The sequence below is a fragment of the Phallusia mammillata genome, chromosome 1, assembly GCF_965637545.1.
Source record: "Phallusia mammillata chromosome 1, kaPhaMamm4.hap1.1, whole genome shotgun sequence".
Lineage (NCBI taxonomy): Eukaryota > Metazoa > Chordata > Ascidiacea > Phlebobranchia > Ascidiidae > Phallusia > Phallusia mammillata.
Window position 1 is genome coordinate 21,266,808 of NC_137252.1, and position 19,050 is coordinate 21,285,857.

The 19,050-nt window shown below is 35.3% G+C and overlaps 2 protein-coding genes across 7 annotated transcripts; both read left to right on the top strand.

The window, feature by feature from the left end:
• Window positions 1–313: 313 nt before the first annotated feature.
• Window positions 314–11,766, top strand: LOC145214470 (40-kDa huntingtin-associated protein-like). Of its 4 annotated transcripts, none has more exons than XM_080083012.1 (11): window positions 314–535; window positions 597–697; window positions 1,186–1,275; window positions 3,913–4,032; window positions 5,332–5,491; window positions 7,182–7,250; window positions 7,349–7,469; window positions 7,535–7,612; window positions 9,162–9,361; window positions 9,501–9,556; window positions 11,231–11,766. In XM_080083012.1, exons 3-11 carry the CDS (start codon window positions 1,220–1,222, stop codon window positions 11,310–11,312), a joined length of 942 nt encoding a protein of 313 aa, XP_079939138.1. In that variant the 5' UTR covers window positions 314–535; window positions 597–697; window positions 1,186–1,219; the 3' UTR covers window positions 11,313–11,766. The 4 variants fall into 4 exon arrangements, with proteins under 4 accessions (XP_079939138.1, XP_079939130.1, XP_079939154.1 ...); XM_080083004.1 differs by having other exon boundaries at window positions 613–697; XM_080083028.1 differs by having other exon boundaries at window positions 315–535; window positions 613–697; window positions 9,162–9,320; window positions 11,231–11,296.
• Window positions 11,767–11,792: 26 nt separating this feature from the next.
• On the top strand, window positions 11,793–15,590 carry LOC145214448 (uncharacterized). 3 transcript variants are annotated; one of them, XM_080082978.1, is made up of 11 exons: window positions 11,793–11,851; window positions 12,034–12,093; window positions 12,193–12,262; window positions 12,402–12,763; window positions 12,832–12,972; window positions 13,059–13,153; window positions 13,257–13,406; window positions 13,534–13,650; window positions 13,730–13,817; window positions 13,875–14,002; window positions 15,365–15,590. In XM_080082978.1, the coding sequence occupies exons 1-11, from the start codon at window positions 11,828–11,830 to the stop codon at window positions 15,525–15,527; spliced, it is 1,398 nt and encodes a 465-aa protein (XP_079939104.1). In that variant the 5' UTR covers window positions 11,793–11,827; the 3' UTR covers window positions 15,528–15,590. The 3 variants fall into 3 exon arrangements, with proteins under 3 accessions (XP_079939104.1, XP_079939111.1, XP_079939118.1); XM_080082985.1 differs by lacking the exon at window positions 13,257–13,406; XM_080082992.1 differs by lacking the exon at window positions 11,793–11,851 and having other exon boundaries at window positions 12,171–12,262.
• The last annotated feature ends 3,460 nt before the right edge of the window (window positions 15,591–19,050 follow it).

Below are 19,050 nucleotides of genomic sequence, written 5' to 3' on the forward strand. Positions count from 1 at the left end.
TCATATATTTTGTCCTCGAGCACTTTTATATAGCGCCCCAGCTCATTCTGGCGAGCAGTGTTTTTTTTTCAATTTTTGCACTAAATTCATTCGAAACTCCATCCAAGCGAACGTGGGAATTAACGTGATTAGCCCGATTGATTATTGTGTAATCCTTGATCGTTTTTTTTTCATTAATTCAATATTTCTTTATTATTCAACAGATGCATGTTGAGCTTGCAGTAGCCGTTACCGTGTATGTTAGGCCCCACGTTGAATTGGATCAGACTCGCGCGATTCGCGCTCTACCAACTGAGCTACACAGTACACAGGCTCAGTGGTGAACCCGCCGTCGCAGCGCCCTGTCAGATTTCTGTGGTCACATTTCAGGGGATATCCCTTTGGACGCCTGTGTAACTTGTAATTGCAAGTTTGAGATTGAGTGTTTTGTTTTACGACCGTAGGTTGAGTGTACACTGTACACTGTACCGCTGTACAGGGGTATAGTTACAGCCAGGCTATTAAAGAAAATTTTGGTTTGACGCATAACTTACAGGTATCCAATTTCAAAGTTTTACACATCCTTGTAGTATTTTGGTGGAAAATGACAGTGGCAGTTTTTCCACTACGCAGGTCAGGTGTTTATGTGTGCTATTTTGTATCGAAGTCCTGCTACGTCAAAATTCGATTTACATTACCAGCCAAGCCACTAGAAAAAGTGAGTTACAATATGTTGGGAAAGAGTGATAAGGTCAACTCAATAGTACTGTCATTACAGTCAAGTACAGTTACTCCACTGCCAGTCTGCAGAGTGTGGCAGCTGCACGCACGATTTTTTTGGAAAAATAAATTTTGCATGCCAAGTTTTGGCGTTTGCGTGCGAAACTTTTGCACCAAAGGCATTTAATTTGCCTGTCTTGACCTATTTTACTTGCTTTGTGCCTGCTAAAATAGGTATTGCACGCGAACTTATGGGTCGTGCACGCGCGCATGCAGGACATGTAGGTCCTACACGCACGAGATCTTGTCGGGAACTGCCATGTTCTGCAGACTGGCTCCACTGTGATTAGTATGTATTTAAGTGGGTTAAAGTGACAGGTGACAAAGACAACTGGCATCAACAGGCAAAGGAAAGTAGAATAATATATTGATAAAGTTTTTAGACACTATTTTACATATTTAGGCAACTTCGTTCTTCTTCTGCAGAATATAGGTTGTCAACATTGCTACATGTTTCAAAATGGCACAAGCAGATTTTATGGTTTCCTACAAAAATGTTTCCAGCAAGTTGAAAAAGTAAGTAAAATAATTTTAATGCTTGCAATTTGAATTTTCGAGAGATGAATCTGGTTAATTGTTATGGAAATGAATTCAGTTAAATGATCACAATAATTCCGATCTGCAATGAATGTAGGAGAATAGAAATTAAGGAGAAACAAATAACAGATACTGAAATAGTTAGACAGCAAGGGTTGCAACTGTGGCCAACATGCCGGGGCAAAAAAGTCCTGTTACGGCAGTCATGCCCGGGTTTGTTACTGCAGACATGTATTTTTGGCAAAGGAACATTTAAAATAAGCAACAAGAACTGGGTCACACAAATAACCACAAACGTCATAAACACTCGGAACCCTCATCCCTTTTATATTCAGTTATGAAGTTAAAGCGCATTTGACTAATCAGCATCTCTAGGTGAATTGTCTTTTGTTTTTTTATATCAACGTCTTTAACTCGCGATTTTGTAGTATTTGGTTTACACACAATGTTTTATGTTTCGCAAGAACTGCTAACTTAGCCACATTATCGGTGCCAAGGCGAGTGTAACTGAGAATTCTTCTTTCGAGTAAATGCCTTTCTCTTTTTTCAAATATTGCTGTCTAAAACACTCCACTGTGCATTTCATGTTTATGTTGTAGATCTCTGTATTTCATGTCTCTATGCGTATACTTAATTCTTTAACTAGTCTTTTGCTAAATATATTTCTAACCATATAAAATGCAGTGGCATTGTACTTTAGTGCAGGATAGGCAACTCGTCAAAATAGCACTCATGTGCGTCGGTATGGCTATTGTGTGAAATAAATGAGACTCAATTACTAACTGATATTCATAAGACAAAACATTAGGTTTCCCATGGCAGCATAAGGCGAAACACATACTGTACCTTATAGTGATGGGACGAGTACCCGGTACTCGGTACTCGGTATCGATGGTATCGAACGATTTCAGTGGTATCGATACTCGTACTCGGTATCGAAATATTTTGTCTCAGTTTTCGATACCAACGTGCGAGTACCGATGGCCGATTTACACCGTAAGATACGGGCAACTTTTTGCCAATATTTGCTTCGGACAGCACAAAATTGGAAAAAAGTTCCACCAGTTTACGTATATTTTTTTTCGCTGTCAGCATGTGTGCGTGCACGCCTGTACCTCGACCACTGGCGTAGAGTGCGCGGCACCCCCCGCCCTTGACCTTTGTATAACACCAAAATCGCATCTTTGTTCAAGTTACGTCGGTTTTAGAACGTGTTTCCAGCTAAACAAATGCGCTTGAACTCATGCCATTGATCGAACAGACGTCGGTGTTTCGCAATAAGCGGACATTTTAATGCAACACAAACATGACATATAGACTAACGTTTGCAAAATAAATAAATATAAAAGCCGAGTGTAATGTCCGTTTGCAAAGCACTGCAACGGTCTAAACTTGATCCGAATAGACCTCAGTTTAGGCGTATACAATACATGGTTGGCTATATTTAAAACGTGAATCGCCCGCCGTAACACATTATTTGAGAACTAAATCGTTGTTAAAGTTGATTCCGCAAATCGTCCTTTCTTTACATCAGACGTTATGAGACGCACAGCAAACGTCCAAACCACACGAAGAAATTGTGCCAAGTGACTATTTGCAAACAATGTGATAGAAACTATATAGGGATAGGCTAAATCCCGAAGGTATCGGTGTTTGGTCCCATACGGGTACAGATACTGCACATGATATAGGTATCGGCGTCGGTGATCAAAAGTCGCATCCCCGGTATTTTTTAAAACTCTATAGTCTACACCTATGACCCCGACCATGGCAGATAAATTAGACAGTGATATACATAAGCACAACACTACACTTAAGTACTCGGTAATCGTACTCGGTACTCGGTATCGAAGGTATATACATGTGGTACTCGTACTCGGTATCGGTACTCGCTTCAAAACCTGGTATCGTCCCATCACTAGTACCTTAACTGTATCTGTAAGCTAATAAAAATAATTTTAAACTTAGAATGTGGTGTTTATTTGCAACGGTAGCAAAATGACCCAGTAGAGTTGGTTTTTACTATTCTCAACTACGGTTACTAAAAAGTGCTCACAAAAATGAGAGAAAGCAAGAATGTAACAGGAAAGTAGTGTTTACCAAGCAACTACACTTTGCGAAATCTTCAATTGGTAGTATCTCAGTAACTATTGTGTGGAAATTTTGGTCATTTCAAACATGGGGGAAAGAGATTTGAGTGAACAGAATTACACTGATACAAATGATATTTTCCTCTTACCTGTTGTACTCATTCTCCTAATGACTACAGACCTTTCTGTGCATTAAATTTGCGTATTCATGCGCTGCTAAGATATGAAACTAGTGTTTAAAAGGGTATCCAAGAACAAGAATAACTGTTGTTTCCAATGCGTTACATTGTGGAAAACGTGTACTTGTGGGGCCTGTACGGCTTAATACACCACTGGTGACAAAGGGACCTCGGAAAGCTGCAAAACTAGTGTGAAATAGGGAATGTTTGAGACGTCACAATGCACCAAGAGTGCTTGGCCAAGCACAGAACATCAACATGAAATCCTCAGTGCTTGACCAAACAGAACATTTGTGGTTTCGGCCCAGTCCTACTTCATAGGATTTTATCTACCTTATTTTTTTCAGGCGATTTATGAAAAAGCCCAACTTTGCAGAAGCCAGCGAAGAGTTTCTCAAAATTGCCAAAACTCTTAATAATGATGGTTGTCATGCATATGCTGGATTAAGTTACATGGCAGTAGCAAGGTGGTTGTTTTTGCCATATTAGTTGGATTTTACTGAGACCTAAATGAAATGTTTTTGTGTTTGCAAAGAATGTTAACACTCACTAATTTACATTCAACTGTGTATTTCTTAACACAGTGTTTGACACCATTTCTAATGAAAAACAAAATGTTTCTCCTGGCAGCAAATATGGTACTTTCTTAAGTAACTTTCTTTTTTTGGTCAAAAAAGAGCGCTAACTCAATAGCAAAATTTCATCAGGTGAAAGGACAAATGGAAGTAACAGTTAAAGCAATATCTTTAGTGCAATACAACTTAACAGTGCTGATGTCAGGGTATAAGATGTATATTTTTGGAATTTATTAGTTTTTATAATGTTGAATGGATTTGGATGAAACTTACACAGATGGCAGATATAGTTATGTAGATGTGTCATCTGCTTTGTTTGTCTTGATAACCCCAGTCTTTACTCCCTAAAATTGGTGAGAATTTGTATAGCTTGTAGAATATGCCATTTATAGGTGTCGATTGTTGTCTTCAACCCTGTAGCCCCAATATTTACCCCACTAGTCCCCTAAAATGGGTCAATTTTCTAAATATTTATGGGTCCCCTTACCTGAAGGGGACACATCTTGATTTTGCTTTTTTTCTCACTGAAAGTTTGTCCATGTATGTTTGGCATGAAATGTTTGATGGATTTGGATGAAATTTACACAGATGGTAGATAAATTTATGTAGATGTGCACTCCCTTTTGTTTGTCTTGATAACCCCAGTATTTACCTCGCTAGCCCCTTAAAAGGGGTAATTTTTTTTAAACAGTGTCGGAATTGGATGAAATTTAGAAAGTTTTCTTATTTTGCCATAATTAGGTGTCAATTGTTGTGTTTCACCTTGTAGCCCCAATATTTACCCCACTAGCTCCCTAAAATGGGTAATATTTTTAAACAATGTCAGAATTATATAAAATGTAGACATTTTATAGAATACATAATCCATTGACATATTTTAGGTGTAAATTGTCAAGTTTTGTCCTGTAGTCCCATCATTTACCCCACTAGTCCCCTAAAAAGGGTTAACTTTGTAAACACTGACCAAATTTCATAGAATTTGGTCAGTTTGTAGAATATGCAATTTTGAGGTCTTGGTTGTCACGGTTTCCCATGTAGCTCCACCATTTACCCTACTAACCCCCAAAATTTTGCAAACAATGTCTGAATTGAATGCAACTTTTGTAACTACAAATAGTATGTATAGATGTGGTTAGATAAATTGGAAATATATAAAAAATCCACTTTTTTAGTTTTTTTCTGTTACTATAGATGTGAACAATCGCTGATGAACACTGCTGGTGAGATTTATCAGTTAGTGGAAGCTGCAAAAAGCTTTTTACAGGCACATGGTGATATGGATGCAATACAATGCTCTCACTGCAAGGAACATATTACTTCGGCATTGTCATGCTGTGATGCTATAATCAAGGTAATTTGTCCAGAATAATGGTCAAATTTAATGAAGTCACTATTATTTAACTTGTATTATATACTGTGTTAATTATTGACACAGTTGAAAAAGTGCAAAAGAAAGGCATTTTTCTATCTGTCTTAAGATTGTTTGCCGTAAAAACACACTGTTCCCAACATTGTAACATTGTTTTTGAAATCACTCTTTTCATTAAATCTGATATTTTCATAGCAAAAAACATTGGGCTTTAAAGTTGGACCCCAAATCATCCAGCGGTTCACCCACAGGCCCCAAAAACGGATTTTATTGGATTCACCCATTTTCACCCCTTTAACCCCGAAATAATCGGTTTTAGTTTTTCCAGTTTCTTAGGTCAGAAATACAAGCCCTTTATATATATGTGCTAAAATGTAAAATTTTAAGAAAAAATAATGTTTGCAGCGGGTTACTCATTTAGTGTTCAAAATTTTGGCTCAATGGCCAAATGGTTATCATTACAGCCCATAATATGTGTACACTGGAAATCCCAAGGGAGTAATTCACTAGTTACAACTGCGGTGATTTAATGCATAGCGGGAGATCGCCGTGGACAGGCGTTTTACGAGGCAGTATTTTTGATGATTAGACATCAGCGCAGTAATGCTATGTGGTTTCATTAAGTTAGCCTGCATATTTGCAGTTTTAGCGAAGGTTTTGTATCTTGTAAGTGATTAAAACGATATTTCGGTATTGTGCATTTCAGGCAAACATTGTTGTTTATTATGAAGGTAAAAAACTACATGTTTTCCAAAGATGCAATAAAAAGTCATTAAACGGTCATTGACAAGTTGGCCGCTCTATGACGACTGAAGGTCAACTTGTAGGAAACGCAGAACTCAGTTGAGAATGATTTTTTTGTCACAACATAGCTTCTTTAATTTTTACACATATACTCCAGAAAAAATTAGTAAGATAAATATAGATTGGGAGAAACGTTATTGTTAATCACTAAGGACTGTGTCCTTTTGAAAATCGTGTAAAAAGATCTTTTAACGGACGTACACCGTGTTAGGCTACTGAAGAACAATTAATTTGTATGACAATAATAATGCAAAAAGAATACAGACAAATTTTTTTTGAAGGTAATGTTGTCTAGTAATTTCTCCTCAAGAATCTAAAAATAACCGCAACATTTGTTTTCCATAAATCCGCACAAACACGCGTATGGGGACCTATCCATTTTTGTTTGCAAAAACAATCATATATGTAAATCAAATGATGTGTATAGTAAATTGGTAAATATCCTATAGAATATATAAAATGGAAGTATATCAGAAAGCCACCTTTCTAGTTTTCACTCACAAATTGGTTATTCTGTTACACCACACCTGGTATAAGCAATTACATATTATCCAATTTTAATGCATGTTTTAATGATCGTTTGCTCAAGCCGGGGGGTGGACTTGCATTGAACTATCTTTTGTATAGCGATGTAAAAAAGCATTTGTTTTTATTGTAATGGTCATAATGTAACACAAAAAAGTTTAAATCAAACGGTTTGACTCTTTTATTGCTTATGAATGTTATTGCCGATTAATGGTTGTAGTTTGTTGTTTATCAAAAGTCTTTGTGACCCCCAGTAATATGCCAAATGATCCCAAGGGAGTCGCGACCCGACGGATGAAACCCGAATTGGTGCAAATGGATAATAATCTTGTTTTATTCACAGATATGTCTTTCAAAAGACATGCCAAAAGATGCTTTAAGTTTGTGTTGGAAACTGGGTGAATGGTTTCAGGTTTGCAAAACTAAAACTGAAGTTTTTGACTTCTTTTTTCTTTATTTTATAAGCATTAGTTACATATTGTAGGATTACTATTATATTTTTATTTAAAGAACAATATGGAATTTGATAAAGCTGTTGTCCAGTTTCAAAAATGTGTGTCTTTGTGCATCTGCAATTCAATCCAACTTGTTTTAACTCACAAGAAACTGTTTTCATTGCATTTACAGAGAAGTACTTTTTATAAAGTTTTTGCATAATTTTGAATGCAAACCAATAAACCCTCTGTTATATTGTAGACAATTTTCTATCTGCATTAAATCATGCCACATGTATGTTAGAGTTGGGAAAAATACTACTACCCTCTGAACAAGCAGGTAAAGGATTGGATTAAATTGATCTTGTTAGGCCTGTTATTTCTGGAAACATGTGTGGTTTATGTGGACTGCCTGGCCATGTTTACATTAGGCAAATGGGCCTTTTTATTAATTTCGTTCTGGTCTGAGTGAATTAAATTTGTGGCGGTATTGCATGGAAAACCCAAAATAATGTATATTTGTAATGTTTACAATCTTAACACAACAATTGTTGTTTGATTGGTTATTATGTCACATAACATTCACATAACAAATAACATTTTTGTGAACTGAAACCGATGGAACAAAACAACATTGTCGGAGGTTTTATTTATTAACATGGAGCGATGATGCATAATTTCAGACATTTCAAACCAAATACCAGCAAAAAAACGTTTTGTTCCATCCAGTATTTTAAATGTTTGTTTCGGTATTTGCCCTAAAATCATTTAGGGTACAGCCTTCTGGTATAATTGAAAATAACAAACTTGATAAACATGTTTTGTGCAAAATGTGCAGCGTTGCACAAGTAAAATGTGGGTTTAGTTTGCTGTTTTTCAGTCTTTATTTCTTATGGGGCCCACACAAAGAAATATACAAATTATGGCTTACTACATGATCAAAGTCTGCTTGTTTTGGTATGAAACTTTGTGTTGAACACAGTAAACTTGTTCTTAATTCTGGTGGGTGTTAACAAAAGTGCCCTAAAACATACCAACAACCGAAAAGCTTGCACAACTTTAAAATGTGAGGTGAGTCTCAACGCTACACTTGCTTTCACAACAAGGACATAACTATTTAACTTGACAAAGAGGATTATAACATCACATTCGGTGATGTTAGTTAAAAGGAATCTGCTTAGTGCAGTGGTTCTCAACCTTTTTTCTTTCATGGCCCATTTTCATTAAACAAAAATTCTGTGGCCCAGTAAATTTATAAAGAAAAACACAACTGTAAAATAGGTTCAGAACAAAAAAAATGCAGATCATATTTTAAACAGATGTTAAGTTTAAAATAACTTACAGCAAAAAAATCATAAAACAGCACTTTCCCTTCCTTTAGTCAAGCACTTTTAGTTATGACCAGAGTAATTGGACAATGGATATGCTGCTACTATCTGGCTTTATTGTAATCACAAAGTAGTTTATTACATCATAAACATTAGGTGTTGCAGAAACGCAAAGTAACTTTATACTGTAAATAGATTAATTCAAATAAATTTACATTCCTTTTTAATTCCTCCCCAAGCCATTAATCTTGTAAAATTGAGTGTAGTGACACAAATGAAAGCTTTCCTTTGGATTGGACTGTGGCCCAATGAAAATGCTTCCATGGCCCACTGGTGGGCCTGAAGGGGACACATATTGATTTTACACACATATTGAATTGTTTTTATGGGTCACCTTCCCTGAACTGTTACGCCTTTCTAGAAAAATTTGTGTTTGAAACCTGACCTTGGACGACAATATCTGGGTCAAAGCAAGAGATTAAATTGAAAGTATTTGTTTCGTTATTTTTTAATGTTTTTGTAATTATATAACAATAATATTTGTTTGTTTTACTTTGTCAGGTGCCTACTTGTCATCTCAAAACCAATGTGAAACAACTGTAGTTTTGCTTATACTGTTGTTAAACCCACATCCACTACACATCAGGGAACAACATTCAACTATTTTACAAAAGTATATTTGGTCAGAGGGACAAGATGCTTTGCACCATTCAACACCTTGTAAAAATGATGATTGTTTCATGTTAATGCAGTCACTTGTGGTATAGTGTGATTTTATTGTTTAGTTATTTGTTGTTTTTTCTTATATTTGGTGAAAAAAAGTTAATTAAAAACTATTAAAATGTAAAAGCACCTCTTAGTTATTTTTTTGATAGATGTTTCTATAAATTATTATCATAGATTGCTTGTTCAGCACATGACATTTCAACCATCCAGAAGCTTGAAAGTGCTTTAAGGTATTGTATGATATTGTTTTGAATGTATGTATGATAAAAAACTGTGTTTCTATTTTGTAAATAGTTTAAAACAAAAAAAGTTTTTAATGGAGCTTATGTTTACCAACAAAAAGTGGGAATTTGTACTGTTGGTACTTTACCACAGGCTTAAAAACAAAATTTTTACTTTTTTACCCCCAAATGGGTCATTTAAGTGAAACGCAACTTTTGACATGCTAAAATTTTAACAATGGTAGATATTATTTATGGGCCCCCTTTCCTAAAAGGGACATGTCTTCATTTCACTCAGTTTTTTGTCTGTTTGCTCCGGTGAAGTTTTTCCATGCGCTTTGGGCACAAAATGTTTGATGTATTGTGAAAATTCTGAAATAGAAATCTGATTGAAATTAGCAATATTTTAAAGTAAAAAAAATGTCTTACAGTTAGTTTGGGTATGTGTTCAGCCTATTGCTTTATAATAATTTTTATTAGTTTATGCTTCATAATTAGCTTTATTGATGTCACAACCCCAAACTGAAGCAATAATATTCACAAAATGAATCAAAAATCTGTAATACTTTTTTGGTTTTTAGGCAGTGGTTCCAATACTTATTGGACAGGTTTTTTATACTTTGTTGCTTGTTTTTTCTCATATTCAGTAACTTCTTTATTGCGCTTAATTATAAAAACACCACAACCAATTAGCATGCACATTCAGTTGGGGATCCAGATGCTTTTGGTTGCAGAAACAATCGTGTTGATAGATGCCAGACAAATGTTGGGACCCGATTTAAATTAGTACCAAGTATATGTCCGACATATCTATAGCAAATAGTGTATGTGGTTAATCCGTTTAAGATGTAGAAATTATGGGTCCCTGAAACACATATTGTTTTTGTCCAATTTTTTTTTCTGTCTCATGGTATGTTCCACACTTTTCTTCAAGGTTGCTTTAAACTTATTCAAATTTACACACATGTTAGTTAGTTGTCAAAATTTGGTCCTCTTGAAGGTTTACCTCAAATGACCTGAAATGTTCACCTCCATGCCCCAAAAACAGGAAATTTTAAAAAAACAGCTCTACTTACATGATCCAGGGGTTATATACTTGGTTGTTTGGTGCATTGTAAAGTATTTTATAACTTTTGGTTGCATTCACCTAATTTCACCCCTTAACCCTGAAATACTTGTTTTTAGGTTTACCAGTACTTAAGGCCAGAAATATTTCTATGCTGAAATTTTAAACAGTTGTTTGCATTGGGTTTCTTATTTAGCGTTTTAAATTTTAGCTTAATCTGCCAAATGGTTACCTTTACAAACCCAAATAAGTTAATGTGTGTTAAACGTTGAATAAATCTTTCTGATATACTATAGCACAGAAGTCTCTAGGGAGTGATTCACTGGTTTACAATTGTTGCAGTTTAATCCGAACCGCTTGATGTTTATTGTTTATCACTAAGCCTTAATGTTATTGTTAAACACTAAGGACTGTGTGCTATTAACCATGTCAAAAGGTTATTAAACAGTTGTTCTGCTGCCGCACCGCGTGAGGCTACTGTAGATCAGCGGTAAATGTTTTGTTAGTAAACCTTGGTGCAAATTGCTCCTTAATTTGTAGCATTAAAATGCAGACATTGATTTTATTACTTACTGTCACTAAAATGTGTCTGTTGATTATGTTTATGTGCATTTCAGGAAATACATTTCAGTGGAACAAAGTTTTTTACTCAATAAAATTATGGAAGAATACAATCATCATTCAGGATTGGGATTTTAGACATTTCGTACATTAGTTAATTAACTGCAACCATTGTACTAGTAGTGGTGATACATCTTTTATGATGAGAAGATTTATGTGCTGTTGAGTACTGATGGTTGGCCGTAAAAACACATATTTTCTAACAAGCAGTGGCATTGGGCATCATACTTCCTTTAATCTAATCATTGGTATACAGTGACTGAAAGCGTTAATTTGCAAAGCCTGTAGCTACTTTCTAGATTTTTATTACAAGTTTTTAAAAAAACTGATTGCTTTGTAATTAGGTGGTGTTGCAACATTACATATTTAACCTTAATTGCAGCAATTTTGCTTTGTAAGTGTTGAAATGTTTATACTCTTGACATGAAATATACCGGTTAAAAGCATTACTCTTGTATGACTTAAAATACGTATAGAGTACAAACAAATGTTTTTTTTTGCTTTTATAAAATCTTTGTTTTGTCATTGTAGACGTTAGGTGTTTTAAATAATTAAACCAAAAAATATACAGTGAATCTAATGATAATAATAACATGGATGAAGACCTGCAAAATTATGTATGTTATCCACTTTTTGCCAATTTTTTTGATTGTGAAATAATTTTAGTCCTTTATGATTTGTCATGTCATAGGGACATACAAATTTAAAATTAAACAAATCTGTTTCGCTGTTGACTATGTAAATTTTGGTATTGTTCATTATTAGTCTTCAGTATTTTCCCAACAAACAATATTTTCAGTTAAAACAAAGACTTAAAGAACTTGAAAATGTGTATGAAGAAGCAAAGCAACAAATAAAAGTAAGTTCTAATATTTGCTGGAAAATTCACAAACATATTTTCAGATCTGTTTGTAAAAATGATTAACTTATAACTAGGAGGCAAAAACCATTTTTGCAGAATGAAGTTCTTTTGGTCCAATCTGGTCAAAAGTGTATTGGTGAGCTACAAGCAATAAAATCAACAACATGTGAGTATATGCAAGACCCATTTATGCATTGGTTTAACAAGTATTTGGTACAAGAACTACAGAAGCAAAATGGACTAGTAACCACCATCAAATGTAAACAACCAAAGGATACATGTTTCACAAATACATTTTTCTTCAGGTGGTAAGATGACTGCTATCCATAATAGAACAGTTTCTTGCTACAGTAACACACTTCTAGTTAATACAAGATCTCCAAATTCAGGAAAGGTGCCTTTTAAAAGAAAGAGAAAGTTTTTTCCACCTTTTCCTTCCTTTTTGTTTCAAGAACTCAACTCTAACCCGCCGTGTGATTTTCATATGCCATCATTCATATTATGTTCCCAACTTGTAAAATGTGCATTGCAAAATACAACACACCAAAAAGATTTTCAAACTGTGAAGTATAACACCATTGAATGTAATCAATTCCTGCCATTCTCTGAAAATTGTGGCAAAGAAACATTGGAGACAAACACTTCTGACCAGAACACCTCTAACACGGTTAGTGATTGCTACCAGAAAAAAAACAATTCTTTATTTACTGTTGTTATTTGTGTCTCTTAACACAGGTAGATTTGGGAAAAGAAGTTTTATGCATTCTACTTTTTGATTTTCTGGGGCTGACAATGGTGTTGGCAGGCAAAAATTCAATTACAATTTACACTCAAAAACTTGGCAGTTGGGCTAAAGTTAGTGAAACAAATATTGAGGTAACTGTTTGATTTCAAAAATACTTTTTTCAAGATTAGTTTGTTGGTTACCAATTTAAAATTTAATTTTAAATGTCTCATTTCAGACTCCAATAGATGACATCTTGTATTTGCAAGACAAATCCACTGTCACTGATGTTATTCATTTTTTGTGTGTCAATAAATCTATACCCTCTCTGATGTAAGACTCTACTGGACATAAGGCTGGAGTATAATTTACTCCAATGTTGTGAAAGTTGCAAATGATCATGGAAAGCTATTTTATTCAGTGTATTTCCTTGCAGATTGTTCACATGCAATTCTGATTATGCTACCTCACTAAAGACTTGTGACATGAAAATTGCTTCTTTCGTTTTAGTTGCTTCTTTACATTCACTGGAATTCATTGTTAGTGGTGACAAAATCATTAAATATGTTTGGGAAGATAAAAAAAAGTAATTCTGCCATTAAATTAAACTATTGAAAACAACACTACTTTATGATTTTTTTTTTATTTTTTTTTACTTGGCTTGTTGGGTCAGATTGAATTAACCAGCTTCAAATGTTGTTTATTGTGTTAAGTTGCTGTCGACAGTTGGTTGAAATGATGCCCGTAGATAGGGTTATTCTTGCCCTTTCCAGAATTGAACAGCAACCTAATGCACTTTTGGGACACTCAACATTCGGAATAGCTTTATGGCAAGTATTTTTTGACACTTTCTGCCTCCTGTTTTTTACCATGTCTCCTTCTAACTGCACAGACATCTTGTAATTACAGGAATCATACAAACGGAATTCTTTTGCAATATGTTGCATTGGAATCGGCATTGATTGGTACAAAAATACTTGACTGTCACTCCTATTCAGTAAGAGTTTTTTATGAAGTGTTTGCAATTTTTTATTATATTTTTTTATCTATGCAGGGGTTAGTCTTTTGTCATATGATTGCAAGAATCAATGGAAATTTGATGTGTGTCAACATTGTGTGCAATTTTTATGCTAACAAATGTGCAGTAATGAGAAAAGAACTCTGCAGTGACATTTCACCCCAGTAAGTACACTATAAAATTAAATATTTGTGAATAAATATATAAGCTGGATAGATAAATGTATGTCACAACTGACAAAAAATAAAGTTATGGGTTCCTTTTTAGAGTTATAGGTCTCCTTCTCTGAAAGTTATGGGTTCCCTTTTTAGAGTTATCGGTCCCCTTTTCTGAAAGTTACCCGCCCCCTTCTCACATTGTTTTCATCCCTGTTTATTACACTTGTCTGGTGAAGAAAGAGTGCTACAAACTTACACCTATGATAGTTAGTTATCTGAAGTTGATCCCAAAGTTTAAAGTTTTTTTTTTACACCTATGAATTTCTGCCTGCCAAAACATACAAAATTGTATAGACCAGCGGTTCCCAAAACTGGGGTCCGTACAGCAGTTTCAGAGGGTCCGCAATGGACGGCAATGCTTGTGATTCATTGAAAAAGCGTTTTGGGGTGTAATGCTTGATTTATATTAGTCTTTAGTTAGCGAATGTTTTCAACATTATAGCTATTATGCTATACTTGAAAAAAATTATTAAAAAGTTTTTGATCATTAGACTTTAGCGAAATACTGAAACTGACTGGATGTAGTACATAACACGAGAGTTGAGCTATCCAAAACCAAACCGAACATTGTGTTTACAGGTCCTTTCAGTCAGAAATAAACTCCTTATGAGGTGAAATTTATTGTGTGGTGTTTAAAATTTCAGCTTATTAGTCTTACAGCCCCAAATATGTGTGAAAACGCTAGATTTCTGTAATCTAGACTCACCAAATGCGGTTTTATGAAATGATTAGTAAGTTTACTTACACATGATCATGCATTCAACGAGACAACGTCTAAATGTTTAAAAAGATATTTCATTACTCTGCCGCCGTTTTATTTTTGATTGGTTTGCTACTATACAGCAATATACATTATTTCAGTAGCAGTACTTTTTCCAACAATGGGAAGCACATGTAGTTTAAGGTTGTTGCTTTTTTTTTACTTAGACATGAAATGCATTTTACAATAGCCACATTGAAAAGGGCATTAAGTGGTCATTTTTGACATTGCTACAAGGTGAAAGGTCACTGTAGGTATTGTCAAACACAGTTAAGCACAAACTTTTTTTTTTAAATGGGTTATCAGGCAGAGGTTTCCAAGGTTTTAAAACCACATTAATATTTTGGCTAATGCAACCCTCTTCTAAATGTAGAAAATACACTGAGCTACAGCTTCTGTTTGTAGAAACAACTGTGTTAACAAATTATGGAAAAATATTTGAGACCCAATTAAAATTAGGTAACAAATATATATCTGAAGTAATATATAGAAAGGTCACCTCTTTATTTGTAGTTTTTTACTAAATTGTTCTTTTATTTGTATTCAAGGTTGCGGTGTTTCAAGCAAAATAAAATTGTATGCCATGGATTTCAGGGAATTAAAAAAAAAATTAAGCACAGGTTTTCTAATTCAATTTTCGGCATTTTCACACACTTTGATTTGCCAGATTTATTCCATGAATCATGTTCATTTGTGCCTAAAATGTTTTAAATTTCGGTTTTACTTTCTGTTGTTTGCTTTGTATCAATAAAAAATGCATTTGCTGATCAACAACTTTTTTCAACTGGCCGATGCAAACTTTTCAACACCGATGATTTTTGATGGAACCAGTCAAGTAGGGATCTAAAAACTAACAACCTGTGTTAGGGAAAGAGGGTGGGGTTCAACAGGAATAGAAACCCTGTTGGATAGTTTCAGGCGCCGGAAGAAAGGATGCAGCACAAAACTCAGTGACGATATTACACAACATGTAGTTACTACATATCACAAAAAATGACACAATAAATACAAATAAATAAATAAGAAATTAAAGAAAAGGTGAGTCCATGGGTTGTCGCATCGTCGGGAGTTGGTCGTTACTTAGCTGGTCAGCAGCCTGCGGAATAAACTGCAGCGAATCATCAGCTCTCAAAACTACCAGACATTAGCGCACTTGCAAGCAACTTGTTAGTTCACACAGCACCCGGTGAATAATAGGTTAAGGTAGTGCTTTTTATAGCTAGGTGAAGTGCAAACTTCCATAACATGCAGAGACAAACACATACTCAGAGAAACACAATTATGGATAGGCTACCTAGTGGACGACAAGTGGAATTTGCGGGTGCCTTCGAATACTACAGGTGCGCTTGGTAACCTTTTTTCGTGCACCGTAACTTGAAAATAGTGCAGGTAACTCTCTTTGGTGCGATTAAACTCATAGCAGTTACGACGTAACTCGAAAATATTGCAGCTGTCCTGTTTTTTAGCGACAAATCGTAAATACTGCAGTTAACGTTAAAACACCCAAATAATGCTGGAAAAGTGTTACGATAGTCCCAACATACAACCAAAACCCTAAACTCTGAACCCTAAACCCTAAACCAGTGGTTCTTAACCTTTTTTCCTTGCTGCACCCCTTTCAAATCACCAACGAATTTTCGCACCCCCTTTCAAATCACTAACCAATTTTCGCTCCCCCTTCTGTAATTGCTTAAATAAAATATACCTAACCAACCTTAATGATTCAGCATCCCCGCACCCCCTAGGAACAGTTCTCTCACCCCTTGGGGGTGCGTGCACCCCAGGTTAAGAACCCCTGCCCTAAACCCTAGCCCTAACCCAACCTTAAAAACAGTACATACAGCATTATTACGTTACGTCGCAGTAACTACGAGTTTACTCGTTTCAAAAAAGGTTACCTGCACTATTTACGGGCTTTGTTGAATTAAAACGAGTTACCTGTAGTTTACCAAGCGAAGTACCTAGCGGACCAAGCGCACCTGCAGTTTTCGAAGGCACCGGAATTTGCAGAATGTGCTATACATGTATGACAATCTGTTAGCAAAAGTAGTGCTGTAGTGGGAGCAAATAAGGCTACGAGGCGGTCGTTGGTAGTTGCTGCTGTAGACTAGGGTTGCCATATTTTATGATACACAACCCCTGACAAAATTTATCTCAGTTGCGTTTACCCAGTGGTTCTCAAACTTTTTTGTTATTTTCTCTAAACGGTCCCATTATTTTCTAAAAGTTGATTGAAGGATTTTAGCTAGTTATGCAAAATTGCGCATAACAAAGATCCAAATCTGATAAGACAAAAAAAAACATTACAGTTGTGCGCGAACAATTGCATTTTTGTTAGTTGGCATGTAATAAAGCCTATTGTTTAGCAATGGAGACGGTCGATTCTCACTTTCAGTTCGATTCAAACTTATTCAGTTGCACAAACTGACATCAAATAAGAATATGGAATAACTTCTACCTTTTCGCGGTCCCCGCAAAATTGCCTCACTGACCCCTAAAGGACCGCGGGCCCTAGTTTGAAAACCGCTGCGGTTAACCTTTTTGCGATCCAAACACTTCTATTCCGGAATAAATTTAGAATATTCGAAAGCCATACGGACGGCGACACGAGAAAACGTTAGATTCGATACTCTGATCCTTGTCAATTAACTTTCTGCGTAGGCTTCTGTTTAGTTAAGTTTATAGGGCTAAGCTCACTACTCCTATCCTTAAAACAATAAGCACATATATCAGGAGTCGCCAACCTTTACCACTCTAAATACCATTCGAACCAATTTCACACAAAAAACACTGAGAGCCACAAAGACCTTTTTTAAAAAAAATCACTGTAAAAACGTTTTTATGTCTCACGTTTTTTTGTTGTCGTTTTTATGTCTCAACTTTTTGTTGTTGGATAGTTCGTTGTATATTAGGTACACAGTTAAAGCAAATGAAATTTCCCACGTTCCCACGTAGCATCGAATGCTGTGTTTTCTTGAGACGCGGATTTTTATTTGTGTATTTAACGCGTATTGTCGGACAACTAGTAACAAACAGGTATTGTTACGCGCGTACACACACTGCAAAACGATAAGAGCAATCTTGTACGTTAACCTGCGCGCCGCCAGTTTACCTCTTTACGTTTCATGGTATAGAAGCGGTTGTAGCTAACTACTAGAAACTTACTCCGTTGGTACATTAATTTCGTAGTATATATATTTTTTTCGTAAATTCCTGACTTTTAAGTAGATTTTGACATTTCTCCCTGACGCAGATTTAAACACTAAATTCCCTGACATGTCAGGGACAATCCTGACGTATGGCAACCCTACTGTAGACTAAACCCGTCAATTTTGACGTGTTCGCGTAATTGCACTGGTTTTTAACATTATGTATCTTAATCTGACATTCAAAATCTTTCTTTTTTGTGAGTCGTTGCATTATAGGGGATTAGGCCTACCTAATCACTGACCACCTGATTAGTAATCAGTAGGGCAAGTTTTTGTTGCACTAAAAACGTGAGAAAGTTGCACTTAATTTCAACAAAAGTTGCAGTAAAAAGTTGCATTTATGCACAAGTGGCATTTATGCATACTTCTTGGAGTTAAAATGACTAGCGGGTCGCAGGTTGGACAATCCCTGCCTTAGACTGTCATCTTAACAGATATCAAGGTTATCGCTTCTTACTTGCAAAATAACGAATGCACTTTTTTTAAAACTTTATGCTTGGCTGGGGTTGTTGAACTTCTAGCTTGCAAGCCAACTGTTGCGTCATAGATAACATTGAGATGCAGCTAATCCATCACATAGCTCTTTGTTATGCAAATCAAAGAGAATAGAACCATACTAAAAATAGTTTTATAGCATGTTTTTTAAATCTCTCCTTTACATTTTGCGCAATACTTGATAAAAGTTGCACGAAAAATAGAAAAAAGTTGCAACATAAAATTCCTACAAACAGCTTATAACATCATACTACATAAATTCTGAGTATTTAGGAAGCTGCCGGAAGCTGTAAAAAAAAGTTGCAAAAGTTGCAAAAACTTGCCCTAGTAATCAGGCTAACGACTTTAAAAGAATGTTATTATATCTAACGAAAACGTAACAAATGTCTTACTTGTGTTAATGTGTTTGATGATCGACGGTGCTCTGTACAGGCCTTTTATGGTAAGTTATATTTTGAAAGCCTGTGGTAGTGAGCTAATTGATATAAATTTTATTTATTGGTACTAGTCCTACAGCAGTGCTGAACTTA